Here is a 17,904-nt window from a genome sequence, read left to right as displayed (position 1 = left end):
GGGACCCCATGCTTCCAGCACCCTGCTCAAAGCTCCCTGCAAATTTGTCCTTTGCTCCTCTCCTCCCAATAGCCATCCAGCAGGCAGGCAGGTCCACTGGCTTTTACTGCTGTGAGCCTGCCTAATAGCTTCAATAGAAGTCCCAGGAGCCAGAACACAGGCAGCGGGGAAGGGGCTGTGTGAGGAGTGCCTGCATATCCCAAAGTTACCTTGAAAATGGCTCGTTCTCTCAGCAGCCTCTCAGGCAGGTTCTTGCGTGGCAGCTCCCGTGTGGTCTGCAGCTCCTCGTTCCAGTCTCTGGTCTGAAAGAGGGAGGGAAAGCCTTATGGGATGCAATGCACTGTGTGGGAAAGGGCTGGTGAGGAGCATTCCTGCTTCACAAGGCACTTTGGGAGAGAAGGGAGAGGAAGGGGCAAGAATTCAGGCTGCTGTGGAGCTCAGACAAAGTGACTTAGCAGCAGGAACAAACACACCTCGAGGGTGGACTTTATCCAACAGCAATTTGGGACAGATCTTGCATCAGCCCAGCCAGTGCAGGGCAGTGTCACTGCAGGGGCAGCACGGTGCAGGTGCCATTAGCCAGTGCTGTGGCCACACTACAGGCACGTGTTGCCCACGGCTGGCCATTGCTGCCCTGCACCACTCTGTGCCAGAAAGATGCAGCTGAAGCATTTGGAGCAGTCTGCTCAGAGACACAAGAGCCATTCCAGGCCTGACTGCCTGAGGGAGTGGTCTGCCTCCTGTGCAGTGGCACTCTTCAGAGAAGGGACATGGAATTTATAAACACCCAAGCAGAAGCTGCTCCTCAGTCACTTCTGAGCTCATGGAGCTGCAGCCTGAGCAGCACAGCCCCTGTAGTGCCCTGTGCAGAACAAGGACTCCTGCAAGTTTTCCCTTGATGACCAAAACTTTCCCACAAATAACAGAGGTTACTTTCTGTAAGTTAACTTCTTGTCAGCACAGCTGGTAGCAGAACTCTTGCCAGAGTCATCAGGCTGAGCAAGAGCAGTACCTGTCCAGGTATGTGCTCCTCGTAGCCCAGTCTAGAAGTGTAGGCGTCCTCTGCCCGGACACAGTCCATGGCGTGCTCTGCTTGTGGAGCTGTCCAGCTGTACACTTGGAAAGGAGTGGCTATCCTCTCAAAGGGGTGTCTCTGAACCCTGGTTTGGGAGAAACAACAATTACACATTTATAGAGGAAGAGTCCTTTCTATTCCAAGAGAATTTTCCCTGTGCTTTCACACTGGTCACGATTTCACAGCAGCCCACAGTGGAAACCCAAGCACTGGTGAAGGTCTCTCATGTAATCTGTCTGCTCTCAGCAGGGGGCTGGGGGCTCATCTGTAGCTAATTCTGGCCCAAGAAGCAATACAGTACAGTAATTTTTAAATGGCCAGATAGTCACAGTGGTGACTGGAGGCCACTGCTAATTTCAGCCCTTGTCTAGTGTCACTTTCATCTCCTTAATGAAGCAGGAGCAGAGCTCCCGAAAGCCACACAATGTGCCTGTCAATGCACACCCTGCTGAGCCGAGGCAGTTCATTAAGTGACTCTGAAGAATGACAGGCTTTTGCACAGGACCCACTGTCCTGGAGCAGAAAAAATGGTCCCTGCAGCAAGGACGGCAGAATCAAACAATGCCTTATTGTTGTGTTATTATTATAAGAGCTAGAGGAAATTACAGAATATTAACATGCATAGACATGTTTAAAATAACCAACCTCTCTCCACCGTAAGCCTACACAAAGCCTCTTGTGTTACTTTCACTGATACTTGTGTTTCAGTCTCCTTTGTGGATGGGGAGATGCTCAAGGTGCTGCCCTGTTGTTCAGTCAGGTGCTCTGTGGTCCTTGCAGCTTCCCCTCATGTGTCCCAACCACCCACACCACTCCACGAGCTCAGAGAACAGGCACTGCAATCCCTGCTGCACCAGTGGCATCCAGCTCCCCAGAACCAGCTGAGCCTCCCCACCTTCACACTGGACTGCTCAAGGAACTAGAGAGGAAGAGGCACTGCTACCGTTTCTTCTGCAGAGCAGAGAAGTTTTTTTTGAAGGTAGGGCTGATCTGGTTAAGTAGTTCCACCAAGGAATGACTGAGAAAACTGGGGTTTGCAGGTTTGGGATTGAAGTTGTATGCAGTAGACCTGCAAGAGAAAAAAAATCAACAGTCAAAAGCCATTGTCATACCTGAGACTTTTCACACCTAGGAAGGTGGAACACGACTGAGAGCTCTTCATACATGCACAGTATCAAAGGCTGCACCATGTGCCCTTGCCTGCAAAATGGGAGATGATGGGGGCAGAGAGGCAGATGGGCAGCAAGGACCTTACCCAGACTCCTTGCATGAAACAGCCAGTAACCCTGTACCTGGCCCTGATGGTTTCTTAATTTAGACCTTGTTCAGCCATCACCAGGATCAGGAGATGCTTCTGTTTTTATAGCTGGGAAGGACTGATTTCACAGAACTTGCAAACACACCAAAGGTGCCTTTGCTTAATAGAGAACCCCCCTCAGAATAGCCACTCCCAACAGACACAGCCACAACAGCCTCCCACAGTTATCATTAAAAAAACAAAAAAAGAGATTATTTGTAGTCAAATCTGCACCCAGCTCAGGGAGTTATGACAGGCTGTGCTTTTGCTGTAGGGCAAAATAAGATAGAGCATTTTGAGTCGGGAGGAAATTCCTTCCTGACTATTGCAACTAAATAGCTGATGACATTATGGGATGTTTAAACTTTCCCTAAAGCACCGGGCATTTAGCCACTGTGAAGTGGTACCAGGCATAACTGAACAGCCCAACCCAGTACAGCAACTCCCACAAACCCATGTGAGCAGCAAATTAAAATAGGCTGTTTCTGCCAAAGGAAAAAAAAAAAAAAAAAAGCAAAGCTGCAAGTGTTTGTTTGTGAGTTGTTTTCCAGTTGGCTGCTGCAGGGCAGGAGAGGAGGAATCTCAGTTACTCACTGGTTCAAGTAGAATCCCCGGGTGGAGGCAGTGATGCTGACGTGCCGATCCTCCACTGTGATGACGTACAAGTACATCAGGTCCCCGTGCATCTTCCTGTTACCCGGGGGAGGGTTCCAGCCACTCATTGTCAACACCTTTAGGCACTGCAAAGGCTACAGCAGAACACAACAGAAGCAGCTCCCATCAGCAGGAATTCGTGTCTTTGAGTTAGAGGCATTCAGTGCACATGCCAGATCCCTTTTACCTGCTGCCCTGGCTCGATTCCAGAAACAGAGTTTACAAACACACCTGGTCTCCAGAGCTTCCTGAGCCCTCTGCAGTCCACTAGCTTGCCTTTCACACCGTGAGACATGGGTGAAAACAGACACCCTGGGCCTTTGGGCTGCACAAGGTATGGATTTCTTGCTGTACTTGTTTTCAGATGGCAGCTTCTAAACCAGAATCTGAGTGGGAGGGCATGGGAAAGCTAAGGGCAATCTGTAGTGACCTGCAGATCCTGTCTCCAGGACTTTGCAGAGGAATGCTGCTTTCCCTTCTCTGCCACCCATCCCAGCAAGCCTGGCCCTACCACACTCTGCAGATGTCCAGACTCCATGTCCAGTGTTTTGCACACCAGCTCCTGGACTTTATTCTTTTGGCTAAGCTGTGCTATCCCAGCACTCGTTAAGCACCAAGCAGAGCAAATCCCAAAGTCCACTTCAGCTCAGCTTTCAATCCCTGACCACCACTTTGCTGTGAGGAATGTGCCAACAGCTGTTTCAATGACACAGGAGAACTCTACCTTCCAGTCTCTGTTCTGGGGCTGAAGGGCACACAGGGGCCTCTCTTTGCTACCTGGCAGGATATGTTCAGGAGGGGTGCAGTCAATTTGTTCCATTTCGGTACCTTTCTTCTTCCGTTTTCCACTGTCTGCAATGGACAGAGACAAAGTCAGTTCTGAAAAGTGAGCATTTCCTCCTCCAGTCATCATTGAAGGAGGGATGCAGAAGTGCTCCAAGTATTCTCTGAACTCCTAAATGACACAGGACAGCTGATTGCTGCTGTGTGTTTAACGAAGCAAGGAGTCAGGGAATGAAACCACTGACCACACCAAGAAGTCTTTTTGACCCGTACCTCCCAGGTCTCCTTCAGTGAAGACACTCAAGAAGGACAGTGAGTTACAGTCCACACCATTGAAAGCATCTGATGGGTCAAGGCTCTTCAGCAGGTCCCGAATGTGGCGCACGTGTATCCTGGCTTCTCGCACCGTGTATGGCTCTGATGGCAAAAAGTGAGGAAAGAAACTGGAATTTGACACTTGCTTACTCCTTTAGCACTCAAAGTGGAACCACAGGAAAGAGCTGACAGGTGGCCAAAATCCCCCCCTCAGAAAACCCTCAGTCATTTCTTCCCAAGTCTGAAGGAACTTGCCTTCCACCACTTTCAGCAGTGAGCCCTCCTGCAGCCCTTCAATTGTCTTCAGCTCAGCAAAGTTATCCAGGACGTTGCCATCCAGCTGCAGGGAGAAGCAGGTCCGATGGCAGGTATCCTCCCGGTCCATCAGAACTTGATGGATTTCTTGCACCATCTCTTGAGGAGAAACCTTAATCAAGCAAGAATCCAGACAATTAGTTGTTTACCCTCCCACAAGCTCTTGCCAAACTTTGCCCCTCAGCTGCAATATCAAAAACCTCTCAGACCTCTCTCTCCAGGTTTGGAAAGGCAGACTCCACCTCCATTCTCAGGAAGATCAGTCCTGCTCCTGCTGGGAGGGCCCTGTCACCTCTGGCAGGGTCACCACCTGAGTTCCACCCCAGTAACAGCCAGGCACTGCTCCAAGCACTTGGCACTGGACAGAGGTGACAGAGGCCAGTGAAGGAAGGAACAGAAGGTGGTGGAGGAAACAGGGGGTTCTTCCCTTATCCATTCACATCACATTAGTGGTCAGACCTTGAATGCTGCACATGGAGAACAGTTCCTGCTCCTGATGCGTGGTGGGTCTGTGCCACACCTCCACACAGCTCAGGTGAGGCCAGACCCACCCTGGGCATGGGGCTACTCCCCCACCTCTGCTCTGCTCCAGCACCACTGACACTGCTGGAAAACCTGGAGGACTCAGGCTAGTTTACATAAGCTGCTGTAAACAACACAGCCTGCTATTATTAGCCTATTAAAACTAACAGCCAGGGGGATTTAAAGGAGACAAAAAGCCAGTCTGAGACGCAGCTATTTCCACAGGGGACGGGATTTTGCTGCACTCTCTGCCAGTCTTGAGGAGATAAGAACTTCACACTGGGTTTAGATTCTAGATGTCTCTCCCCAAAATAGTTTTTGGTGAAGTATCAAGCTAAATGACTATGAACCAGGCCTGTCAGAGCCCATCCTGACCTGGCAGCACAGCACATCACTGTACACATGACATGAGGCAGAGCTCTCCATGCAGAGGGAAGTGGAGACTGCATTGTTCCCTGAGCTGTGTTAGCACCTGTCACTGTACCAAACCCAGGCTGGCCTGATGCAGCATCTTGTCATAACTGCTGAGCAAGCAAGGGATTTTCCCTTCCTAACTCAGGCCCATGGAATCATGTTTTCAACCACACTTCTTTAAAACAGCCCAGGAGTGGGAAGGCCATTTTCCCTGTGCTCAGCTCCACACCCAAGCCCCTCTGTGATGGACAAAGAGCTACACCTCAGTGAGTTCTCCTTCCCCTTGCTCCACACCTGGTATCCAGAATAAAACACCCTCCCTGTCCTTGCAATGCCCAGGGGGCCTGGGCTAGGCAGCCTCTTGCTCACGTCTCTTCTTCCTTCGTTTCTCTCAAGGCACTGGCCAGGCAGTCTCCTTCACCCTCCATCCTTTGCTGCCTCCTTCCCCACTCAGTCCTGGTCAGAAGACAGCCAGGTCAGGGAGCTGTGAGCAGCCTGAAGTACTGTCCAGACTGTGGGAGTTAACAGGAGCCTTCCCAGGCATTGCCTCCTTCCCTGCCTGCCTGGCTGGAAGGATCTGGCTCAAATACTCAGCCCCCACCTCTGCTCCCCTCCCAGCTGGCAAGGACAGGTACCTGCAGGGAAAAGGGCTCTATCCCTGGTGCACAGATCTTGACAGTAAATCCTGTGTCCTGTATGACGATGACCTCCTGGTCGTTCCCATCTTCTCCCGGGTCAGCCTCCTCGTGGCCATTCTGCTTGGCATCCTTCTCGCCCTTGAGGCTGTCGTGTGGGCCACTGCCATTCATCAGTGCCACGCCAGACGGGTGCTCTGGGCAAGGAGAGAGGGGTTCAGACAAGGTCCCCTCACACGGGCTGACAGACTGGCCTGGACACTGGGCAGCCAGAGCCAATGAGGGGCTAAAAGGCAGGAAGGGTTTTATTCTGCACTGTTTACTAGACAGAGGTGTGCCAGCCCTTCCCTCCCTTTCCTCACAGCCTAATGAAGGTGCCCTCGCTCGCCAGAGGCGTTTGCATCTTCCACAAATCATGTGCAGAGAGGGGAGGGAAGGAGAGCAGGAAGGATGGGTCAGTGTACACCACACTGAGCTGTCTTTAGAAGCCTCTTAATTAAAAAAAAGGGTGTGTGGTGCTTTGCGGCCTGGAGGCAGCTGTAACCTCTGCACCAACACGTTAAAGAGAGGAGAGGAGAGGAGAGGAGAGGAGAGGAGAGGAGAGGAGAGGAGAGGAGAGGAGAGGAGAGGAGAGGAGAGGAGAGGAGAGGGCTGTGCTCACATGGAGCTCACACGGTGACTCCACAGGCACACACAGCTCCACGGCCCTGCCCGCCCTCTGCACTTCCAAAATACTTCACAGAGATCCCGTGGTGCCAGGGCGAGGCTCTGCCCGAGCAATTCTATTCAAGAAAATGGTGACGACATTTTAAGTGCTCGTTTAGACAGATGCGTCACAGGAGCTCTGTGCACCCACCTCACTCTGAAATGGTTTGTTTTCTTTTCCAGTGAGGTGAGGTGGATGGTGTCAGAGAGCTGATACGATCTAGGAAGCTGCCAGTCTCCTAGAGGAGCCTACACCCTCTGAACCAGGCTGGAGACCACACTGCCAGGAGAAGCTGGGAGTGGAAAGAGCTGCTGATAGCAACTCTGGGAGGAGGCAGAGTGTCCCTTGCCCCCCGGCTGCCAGGCCAGTGCCCCAAGGGCACACACCACCCTGCACAGCCAGGCAGTGGCTGCTGGAGAGCAGCAGGACTCGTGTCCCCCAGGCTGTGCTCCCAACAGGGCAGCTGGACCCCCAAGATCACACACAGCAGCTCCAGCCTGGTGCTCTCAGGCACCCATTGCAGGAAGCACAGATGGAGCAGGCGAGACACCTTCCCAGGCAGCAGGAACAGCCTTTCTGGAAGGCTGAACAGGGCCAGGACAGCTCCAAGCCAGGCTAATGCCTCGAGCCTGCAGCCAGCTCCATCTGGCAGGTGTCTCTCCTCATCCTCACCTGCCAGCAAGGCACCAGTCCCCACTCCAGAGGAAATGGCAGCTCAGCCTCCCTCACCTCACAGACTGGCCCTGTGGCTGGAGGTCTACAGCTGTCACAGCCAGTCCTTCCCCATCAGCCCCAACTGCTCCTGCAGCGCAGAGAAGTCAACCAGAATTCACCAGAACACAGAAAAGGGATGGCAACACCACATCCCCCTGCACACCTCTGCAGCACAGTATGAGGCTGCAGCAAAAAGCCCTGGAGGGTCATGTCCCTGCCCCAGACGACTGCCAGCAGCAAACCCTCAGAGATGATTGCCAGGGCAGACTGAGGACATGGTGAAAGGGCAAAAAACGCAATGAGAGCACACATATTCCAAAAGGCAGCAGGTAGCAGAGCTACCTCGCACAGCCTCGGCTGCCTTCAGCAGCTGCTGATCGTGTTCCCTGTCACTGTGCATATGTCCCCAGCACTCACTGCTCATTTCTTTGACAGATGAAGCCATGGGCAAGTCAGACGAGAGGCCTGGCTCTGGCTCCAGCAAGCTGCCGTCATGCTAGAGAGGAGGAAGAAAAGCTCCATGCAAGAGTGCCTCAAGAGATGTGGTTTCAGAAAAACCACACCATGCCCAAAGGGCTGGGGAGAGCCCCTCGTCACACCCTCCAGCCAGCACAGCCATACTCCTGGGCTGCCTGAACACGTGGGGACGTGGAGGGAGTGCAGACAAGGCTCCACGGAAATGCTGCACCTGGGGCTACCAGTACTGCAGACAGGCTGACCTGCCAGGTGCCCGAGCCAGGCTTAGCCCAGCCCCTGCCCACCCAAGTAGGGCAGGATCCCTGGACTTCTGTTCCTGCTGTGGCAGCCAGAAAGGAGGCAGAATTTGGCTGAAAGGAGGGCTGGCACTGCAACCCATGCACACGCCAGTCTGGAGCACAGCAAACACCTTCAGCAGCAAAGGGAAGTGAGACAGGAAAATCTGAACACGGCAAGGGAAAGCCACCAGCCAGGACCACGCTTCTGCTTTTCACTGCTCAGTCGTGTAAGATCGCCAAACTACCCGGTGTTTCAGAAATCAGAATACTGTTCCTAGTCAGCAGAAATGCATGTTCACACCTTCCATCCCTCTTTCCCTGACTTGAGTGAAGGCAGGGCGGCACAGCTCTGCACTTTGTGACAAGAGACATGTAGAGACAACACCTTCATAACTCCCTGTGCTAGAGCATCCAGCTCCAGCCAGCACAGTCTTAAGTTTAGAAACCGAAGTTAAGTCTGGACTGAGAAAGATCTGCTGTGCAGCAGGTTAACCCTCAGATGTGAGCCAGGCAAGGCTTTCCAGAGGGGTTCTGCACAGAATGGGCATGTTTGAAGGAAGCATGAGCCCGCCTGGAGGCCGTGCTGCCTGCTGATGCTGACTCACCTGGTGCTCCCCAGGGAAGCAGAGCTGCACCCACCTGCCTTGAAGTGGGTCACCAGTTCCTCCCACCCACTGCAGCCCGACTGTGCCACAGCCTCAGCAGTGGCGGACAGAGGGAGGCACATCATGGGGCACTCATGGATTTCCAGGATTTCAGCCTACTTGAGACAGCAGGAGGAGGAAAAGGAACACCTTAAAGACACCTGCAGGGACCTCGCTCCTGTTCCTTGCTCTCAGTTCAAGCCCCGGCTGTGTCTGGCTGCCACGCACCGCACAGCCCAGATGGCTCAGGGAAGGTGGAAGGTGTCTGAGTCACAGGGAAGCGGTTCCACCCGCTCCGGGGGCAAACCCGGCCGCTCCTCCCTCCTGCTCACCGCCCTGCAGCACACGGGGATCCCTGCCGGGGATCCTCCCTGCTGGGGATCCTCCCTGCCGGCTCACTCGGCTCCAGATGCACGGCTGTGGTCCCCACCGAAGGCTGTGACCTCTGCTCTCCCCTGGCTTTCCAAGGGATGTGCCCGAGTCCCAGCAAGGACCCTCCTCCTGCACTGGACCCGCAGCTGTGGCGGAGGCTGCCGAGCTCTGGCTGTGCTGGCTGGTGGCCGAGCTGTGACACGATGTCCTCACTGCTGCCCTGAGCACAGCAGAGCAGTCCCTGTGCCCGGGCAGAGCAGGGCACAGCCGCACAGGGGCACTGACCCGCACTCGCCCATCTGTGCTCACACCTGGCACAAAGGATCAGACCGAGGATTAGGTTTCACCTCTGTGCCTGGACAAGGAGCTCACACGCCAAGGTGACAGCACCTGCTTTAATCACAATTCCTATTTACAGCCAGGCTGCAGCAGTGGCAGGCACCTGGTGAACCCCAATGTGAGGGAGGGCACACACCTGAACCCAAAACCTGCACACAGCAATAGACAGCACAGATCCTGGGAAGAGTCAGTTAATAACTGATTTATGTTCAAACAAATCTTCTAAAGCAAAGTAAGACACAAATCCTTTTTGAAGATTATTGTATCCAAAAGTCAGCGATATTACGTTGCTGGAAGTTAGCCTGGTCTGCAGGGACTGCTCTGTCAGTGAGGAGTTTCCTTACATACATTTAGTAACTGGAGAAATTGTTAGAGGGATAAAACTAAAAATTAAACCCCCTACTTTTTCCAGCACCCACTTTTGGAATGCATTTCCTGTTTTCAGCTCCAGTGCCATTTTGAGTAGCCAGCTGGCTGGGGCCCACTGTCCCCAGTGCACTGCAATAATGCACCAGGCGAAGGAAGAGAAGGAACATCCCATCCTCAGCACAGCTGATGGAGCTGCTCCACCCCTGCAGCTCAGGCCTGTCCTCCACCTGCATGCAGCTGAAGGAAGCCAAAGCCTCCTGTGCTGGTCCCTCACAGCTGCACACTCCCACCAAGCTGCTGCAGGCTGGGCTGGGCAGATCCCATCCTTTACAAGGACCATGTTTGCAGTCACAAACAAAAGAGGGATTTGCCGTATGAACTGAGAAAAAGACAATGTGCTTTGCTGACACAGACAAGGCACAGATAGGTCCCTCTGTGGCACACACCCAGGTGGGATACCTTACCACCTTCCTCCTTCACCTGTGAAGTTAAAACATCACCTCTGCTCCCCTCCCCTCTCTTCTGTGCTGCCCCATCCCACAGGCACACACAGCCACCCACCCCTGTGAGGGGCTCATGGTGTGGTGGCTCCATGGAACAGGACAGAGCCCCTGGGACTGAGCACCTGGGAGAGGGAGCTTCTTTTTCTTCCTCTTCTTCTTCTGCTGCTGCTGCTTCGAGGGTAGAACCTGTGCCTGGGAATCAGGATCAGAGCTTGACCTGCTGGGGCAGGCAGCAGGCTCTGTCACAAACCCAGCATTTGTGTCCTGAGCCTTAGGTGACACCTCAGCAGGGGGAACAGGCAGCACAACTGCACTTTGAGCTGGCAGGGCTTGCCCTGCACTTGGTGGCATAGCAGAGGATGGTGTCCCAGGGCTCCCTGGGGAGGGAGCAGGAGCTCTGCACTTCAGCACGCTGTCCAGAGCCACTGAGGCTGTGTCCAGGCTCATGGCCACTCGCTCCTCGCCGTGGCCATGGCCAGCAGAATGTGCTCCAGGGCCCGCAGTGCCGTCAGCTGCTGCCACGTGCTCCTCCCGGCGGCAGGATCTGTGGGCTGAGCCGCCGTCCTCAAGTTTCACACGGCTCTGGCAGGCCTCAAGTGACTGAGCATGATCACCCGGCCCCGCCGGCCTGTCCCCAAGGTCGGCTGGAAGGACAGGCACTGCTCGGGATGCCTCTGCCCGCTGGAGCAGGCCAGCCGTGCCAACGCCAGCTCTCAAACCGCTCTTATCACAAACTGTCACCATTCCTTCTTCGTCCTTGGTCTCGGGTAGGTCTTGGATGTATTCAGTGCCCTTCTGCAGGGCTCCAGTCACCGCCTCACTGGGGATGATGTCTGGATACAGCCCAGCACACCGGGCAGCTTCTGGCATCTCGGGGAAGGCAGCGCAGCTTGGGGGAGACTTTGGAGACTTTGGCAAGAGGGGCGACCTCTCGTCGGGTGAGCCAGAGCTGCGTGGCTGGAACAGGAGATCGGTGACTTGCCTGCAGCAGTTTGCAAAGAGGCTGTTCCCCATGCCTGGCTCATGCAGCAGCGATCAGAACAGCCAGCTGTGTTTCACACATACACTGCAGTCCCCACAAGGCACACACCCACGTGCAGCCCGTGCCCGCCGTCAGATGCTCTCTGCAAAGAGAATTCCTTCTTGGCCCCAGCGAGGGAGGACACAGCAGGAGCAGCAGCTGCCTCCCGCAGGATCCCACGGCCCGTGTGCTCACCAGAAGTGGATGCTGGGCTCGCAGCAGTTTCCCCAAAGTGCTGCCTGGGGATCTTCACCCTCCGCACGCCCTCGGCCCCGTGCCAGCTGCCAGGACACGGGCCAGGCACGGAGCAGCTCCCGCAGCTGCAGCTCTGCTCTCCTGTCCCGCAGCACAGCCGGCCTCACACGGGCTCCCAGGCACTCAGGGGGATGCTGGCGGGGCTGGGGCAGTTAAAAATAGCCCGATCTCGAGTGCCACACCAGTGCAGCCTGGGACGAGTGCTGTGCCAAACCTGAGCAAGTGAGATGCATTGAATTACAAGGCGAGGGCAGTTACTATGGCACGCCCGGGCCCGGCACAGCCATCCATACTAAGCAGGGAGCACAAAGCACTCAGGCACTGAACCAGTAAGTAGTTTCTAGACGAATTTTCTCTCCTCTCACGCTGCTCTGCCATATAAAACACAAACAAGCCACAAAACCACACACACACAATCCTCTAACACTTCTCCTCTCTCCACACTTAAAGAAAATCACGGCAACTGAAGCAGAGGTTATGGAGCTGGAGCTTTCTCCAAGCACCAGGTGGCCCGGGGAGGCTGTGGCCAAGCTGGCCACTGCTTGCCTCCAGTGAGGCCGTGCCACAGCCACGGGCTCCTCACCCTCTGTCGTGGCACCCTCCAGGCATCACCTCTGGAGCCTCATTGACTGAGACCCCTCAGTCTCATGAGCCAGCACCAACTTTCAGATCACATGAGCAGCGTGTTTTTCTTGTGATCTTGATTTTTGAAGGACTCCAGATGTACTGATAGCTTCAACTCTTCCTTCTCACCAAGAGACCTCTGGGAAGAGGAGGAAATCTCCTAGAAGTACCTGGTCAGGTCTCATGAAGCTGTGCTGCATTTCTTCCACTCCAGCCAAAGCAAGCTCACAGCAGTTTGTTAGCTCTAACCTGTGAAGGCTGGTGTCAGTACAGCACATGCAAATTAAATTTTAGCTGAATAATAATGATACTAAAAATATAGTTTAATGAATCCAAATAAACTGACTAAATGAATAGGCATTAGCTCCAGCCCTAATGAAAACATTTCTGCAGGACATCCCGTCAGGGGACATGGGAGACCTGTGGAAGTGCCTCCTTCTGCCTCCCCTGCGGAAACCACAGCTTCCCAGGAACTTCCCACTTTAGCTACAACAAGGACTTCTTTTAATAAGAGCCCACAGTGAAACATTAGCTGCTCTAATGCCATCATTTAACTCAAATTGGTTTTAAGACATCTGTGGGCAGAGCTACAAGCTCTGCATTTATTTCTCAGCAGCTTCACACCACTGGGACTGGCTCAGAGAGAGAACAGAGCATGGTGAGGCTGCAGCCTGCAGTGCCCTCGGCAGGGCCAAGCCCCAGGACATCCACAGGGTCCCACAGCTGCTGGCTCAGGCACTTACAGGTGCTGAAATGCCTTGTGCTTTGTGTCTGGCACCCCGAGTTACCCACCCTGTACTCTCCACATCTGGGAACTACGTTTAAACCCATTTGTAAACTTTCTATCTCACCAAAACTTCTCAGGAACCTAGCCTTGAAACTGGCTGTCTGGGTGACCCTGCTACAACAACGTGCAATTCAAACATCACAGAAATCAAGCACAAAGAGTAGGACTAATGCAAAGTGCAAAGATCAGCACCAACAAAAACATTAACAGTGTCAGGAGGAGCATGTTTCTCGAACTTCAAGAGAGCCGAGGGGAGGAATTGTATTTCAGACAGAAACCAAGAACCAGCCAATAATTCTCCAAGTCTCAGTGACTTGCTCTGGTGCATACCTTAGTTTCAGAAAGCTACTGGGACAGCAAGAGCAGGGAACAACCTGTTGCTCTCTGGGCAGGGTTTGTCAGGTTTCTTAGGGGAGATCTAACAGCTGTGGTGTCCTCAGCTCTGGCTGTGTCCACTCAGCCACAGCTGCCCTGAGCCACTCACAGCTCTGGGGACAGCTCTGCAAGTGTTCTTGAGCAGCAGCCTGGGAAACCTGCCTGTCCCACAGGAACCCCTCTGCCAGGGACATGGAGTGATCCCAGCCCAGCTCACACAGTGCCTGACCCGAGCTGGCACCACAGCCCGACCTGCAGCTGAGCCTCCGGGCTGTGGAGACCCTGCAGGGACACCAACAGCAAAGACAGAGCACACAAGGTGCTCACACAGCACAGCTTGCTAACAGCCAGGACCCACATTACCATTCCCAGTCTCATCCAACCCCAAGGGCAGGAGGCAGGCTAGTGGGGAGCCCGGGAAGCAGGGCTGGTCTCAGGCTAATCTGACCTGCTGGAGCTCTGGGCAAGATTCATAATCCTGCAGTTTTATGTCGTTGGACACAACTACATACAACTTCTCTGAGCCTGCAGCCTCTTCAACAGCTTGTAGCAGAGACTTTCTCTTTAAAGTGAAAAACAAACTAAGGAAATGCATTTTTAGAAAAACATGCCAACCAAAAGCTAATCCTGAGACAGCCTTGCTGCTATGGCAAAAAGCTGACCTACTGCCAAAAGTGACAGCCACTGCCACCACAGGAGGAACCACGCACTGGTTTTCATCTTTGGCTGTCCAACTGTCCAACACTGCCCCAAGGACTGCAATTGCTTCTCAAATGCAAATAAAAAAATGCATGAACTTCAGTCCTGTAAAGCTTCTAGAAGTAACAACTTTCCAGCACAACCAATGCAGCACAATGCAGGAAAGTAAAGCAAGTGCTGGGAAGCTGCGCCAGGAGAGGGGTGTGCTGCCAAGTTTAGTCATGTACAGACAATGAAGGTAAACACAGGACTCTGCAACACAGTGCTGGTTTTACTGTGCACGAGGCAGTTCTGAGTCTGCAGGTGGATTTATCTCAGTGCGTGTTCCTGACCTACTTACTTCCACTTTTCAGCTGGGAAACCCAGGAGCAAGGCTGCTCAGGCAGAGCAGAGCTTCCAGTGGGAGCTCAGCTCTTACCCACTGACAGAACCGCCCCGAACACGATCCCCTCGGGTTCCCATCCCTCATCTCGCCATACAGATGCTGTGTTATCACACTCCTTTCCTCTTCTTAACCTTGTGGCAGTGATCAGATTTCTCTTGCACAACTTTCCTCCGACTGCCCCCCCCAAGCCTGTTACAGCTGCTTATTAATAAAAACCCCGACTGCCAGCAATTCAGTCCTTTCCAAAACACCACTGAACCTCCAAGGTTGGGCAACAGACAGCAAGAGCAGATCCCCAGATTAAGAATCAGCCTTCTGACCTTGTTGCTAATGCACAGCTACGCTTGTCTCCACAGCAGTTTTCCATTAACACCTGTATTCTCTGCTGCTCTAATACAAGATGTGTCTGAAAGCAGGGGTGGCTGGGGAGCTCGGGCACAGAGGGACAGAGCTAGGAGAAAACACATCTGGGCAAGGCAAGAGTGAAAGGCATTTTACAGTAGCTAGAAACATTGTAAACTTGTGAGAAACTTGTTCTAAGGCAGCAAAGATTGCAGGAACAAAATAATCCAAGAAATGCTGCATGCAATGGCTGTCTCTGATCTCACACCAGCTGACAGGAAAGGTAACTTAACCCAAAACTGCGCCCCTCCTAAATCATTACAGGAACCCCAACTGTCCATGCTCTTGTGTTTCTGCACTCAGAAGGACAGAGCAGTCTCAAGAGTTTCTAGGCTGGGACGAGAGAGCAGCAGCCATCAGCCCTCCGGGCTGGCACAGAGCCCAGCACACGAACCTGGGTGCCTGGCACAGCTCAGGGATGGGTTTGTGCAGCAAGGAGCCCACGGCTCCAGGTACTGAGAGCTGCCCTCACACACAGGCAGGGCCTGCCCACCTGGCTGCTCTGCAGGGCACACACAGAGCCCGTGAGGCCGGTGCCAAGGTGGCCAGGCTGGCCCTGCCCCTGTGAACAGTGCCCGGCTCCCCGACCCCTTCCCCTGCTCCTCCCAGATCCCACGGGAGCAATCGTGCAGTGCCGAAACACACCGAGGATTCTTCCACCTTCCATCCTCCCTCAGCAATCAGTTGTGGCTGGAGAGGCAGGGATTACACTGCAAACTTTTTAACCCAGTTGCTGGCACTGCAGGCGTGATGCTTGCTTCAAAATCCAGCACATGGGTGAGAGGGGGAGGCCACCAGCACTGAGCTTCCCACTCTTGAACTGCATCCAAACCTGCTCCACTACCAAATGCCAGTGAACTTTGCTTTAGGTGACAAACTTCAAAAATCCACCTTGATACCATAAAATCAGCGGGGGATGGAAGCAACGTGTGGGTCAGTCAGGAGACTCACGTGCTTCAGGACGAAGGCCAGCCACAAACCACGCTGCTTCTACATCTTTTACTTATATTTTAGAGACCAGAGAAAGGAGCTGAGGCTGAGATGGGTGCTCAGACTTCTCAGTTCTTGAAGATACAAACAGCAAGCTGAGCAAACCCAGGGCAGGTGGAAGCATCTCAGGGTCGGTGCCAGCCCGGGAGCTGGCACTGAGAACAGTGAGGACGTGGAGCTGCACACTGTGCCTGGCTTGAGCCGCTCAGCCTCCAACACAGAGCAAGAACAACCAGCAAATAACTAGTTAAACCTGCAATTTCCAGCTGAGATGTCGAACAAGCCTGTGCCCTTTCCAGGAAAGCTCTTGCCTCTGAGTATTTTCTGACATGCCAGCGGTGCCCGCAGCCCGAACTCGCGGGCGGACCCGGCCCCCGGCTGCCCAGCGGCCCCGGGACAGCCGTGTCCGCCCGTGGGCAGCACCACGCGGTGCCCGGGCCGGACTGGGCTCCCGCACCCCGCGCCGGGAGCGCGGCCGCCGCCCACGGGCTCCGGGAGCGGCCCCGCGGCGCACGGGGCCGGGCACGGCGCTCCCGGCCCGGGCCCCCCCGCGGCCGCGCGGTGGAGCGGCCCCATGAAGGTGACCTTCACCGGGCCCGGGGCTCTCCCGCTCCGCCGGGACGGGCCCGCCCAGGCCCGGGGCGCCGCCTGACCCCGCGGCTCCCCCGGGCCCGGCTCGGCCCCGCTGCGGCACGGGAGGACAGCCGGAATCGCGCGGCCCGGCCCCGCTGCGGCCTCCGGCCTCGGCAGCCAGCGCAGCCCCGGGGCTGCCAGGAGCCTTCCCGAGGCACGGCGGGAGCGCCGGGCCCCGGCACGACTCGCCCGCAGGAACGGAACCCCCGGGCCGCGGGCGCACGGCCCCGCGGCGGGGCGCGCCCGGGCCGCTCCGCCCGCCTGTCCCGGCTGGGACGAGCCGCCCGAGTTGCCAGAACCGCCCCCGATCCCCAGCGCGGCCACGGCCCCGGCTCCCGCAGATCCCCGTGACTTTTCCGGCGAGCTCCAAGAGCCGGAGGAGGAGCGGTGGGATTGCACCACCGGAACGGGCATCCTCGGGACGGGCATCCCCGGCCCCGCAGCCCGGCCCGCGCTCCCGCCGCAGGCCCGGCCCGGTCGCTTACCGGGGCGCTGCTGCGTCTCGGCGGGCCGGCTGTCGCGGGGTGCCGGGTGCTGCTGCTCAGCGCCCTGCGCGGCCGGCACGGCGGCCGGCGGCATGTCGCCCGCTCGGATGACCATGGGCCCGCCGAAGGACAGCGCCGTCCGCCCGCCCGCCCACGTGGTGCGGCCCCGCCGCCGCTACGGCGCCCGCCACGGCCCAACCCCCACGCGCCGGCAGCGCCTTAAAGGGGCCGCGCCCCCTCGGCCGCGCGCTCCGCCCGCCGCGCCGGGCCCGGCCCCGCTCGGCCCCGCTCGGCCCCGCTCGGCCCCGCTCGGCCCCGCTCGGCCCCGGGGGACGGCCCGGGGAGACCCCCCCCCCCCCCCCCCCCCCCAACCCCGGGGAAGGGCTCCGGCCGCCCGCGTCCTCCCCGGGGGCCGCAAGGGTACGTGCGGCGCTGGGGGATACCGGGGTGACACCGGAGTGACACCGGGGGGTACCGGGGTGACACCAGGCGCAGCCAAGGGGTATCGGGGTGACACCGGAGTGCCACCGGGCATAGCCAGGAGCACGTGGCGGCCCCGCTGCCCCAGCCCGAGGCTCCGGGAGCGCCGAGCCCCGCGGGTCCGGGGAGCAGAAGCGAGCGCGGCAGGGTTTGGGTCGGACGGGACCCCCCGGTGCCGTGGGCACCGACACCTGCCCCTGGTGCAGGTTGCTCCAAGCCCCGCTGGCACCGAACAGATTGTATTTCTTCAAACAGGAGTCTCTGCAGCCGTGGGGAGAAACGTTTGGAAAATCTTTATTTGTAACGAATAATGGCTGGTGATGGGTTAAAAAAACTAAACAAAACGACAAAAAAAC

General features: G+C 55.9%; 1 protein-coding gene across 3 annotated transcripts in view; it reads right to left on the bottom strand.

Annotated features, from left to right (window-relative positions):
• The window catches only part of CLUH (CLUH binding protein of NUMT mRNA), a 30,823-nt gene extending 13,583 nt beyond the window's left edge, over window positions 1-17,240 (bottom strand). Inside the window, exons 1-9 of one of the 3 annotated variants that reach the window (XM_014881140.2) lie at window positions 17,069-17,240; window positions 6,011-6,207; window positions 4,380-4,551; window positions 4,083-4,226; window positions 3,751-3,878; window positions 2,967-3,121; window positions 2,019-2,144; window positions 1,013-1,160; window positions 210-302 (exon numbers count right to left, since the gene is read on the bottom strand). In XM_014881140.2, the coding sequence (XP_014736626.2) occupies window positions 210-302; window positions 1,013-1,160; window positions 2,019-2,144; window positions 2,967-3,121; window positions 3,751-3,878; window positions 4,083-4,226; window positions 4,380-4,551; window positions 6,011-6,207; window positions 17,069-17,183 (1,278 nt within the window). In that variant the 5' untranslated portion in view covers window positions 17,184-17,240. Of the gene's footprint in view, window positions 1-209; window positions 303-1,012; window positions 1,161-2,018; window positions 2,145-2,966; window positions 3,122-3,750; window positions 3,879-4,082; window positions 4,227-4,379; window positions 4,552-6,010; window positions 6,208-7,847; window positions 7,870-10,534; window positions 11,490-17,068 lie in introns of those variants that run through there. The other 2 variants (XM_014881141.2, XM_088177002.1) reach the window with 2 other exon arrangements.
• Between the last annotated feature and the right edge of the window lie 664 nt (window positions 17,241-17,904).

This window comes from Sturnus vulgaris, chromosome 21 (genome assembly GCF_052056855.1).
Source record: "Sturnus vulgaris isolate bStuVul1 chromosome 21, bStuVul1.hap1, whole genome shotgun sequence".
Taxonomy (NCBI): Eukaryota; Metazoa; Chordata; class Aves; order Passeriformes; family Sturnidae; genus Sturnus; species Sturnus vulgaris.
Note: the sequence above shows the minus strand (reverse complement) of the source record. Positions and strands in the feature narration are given on the sequence as shown.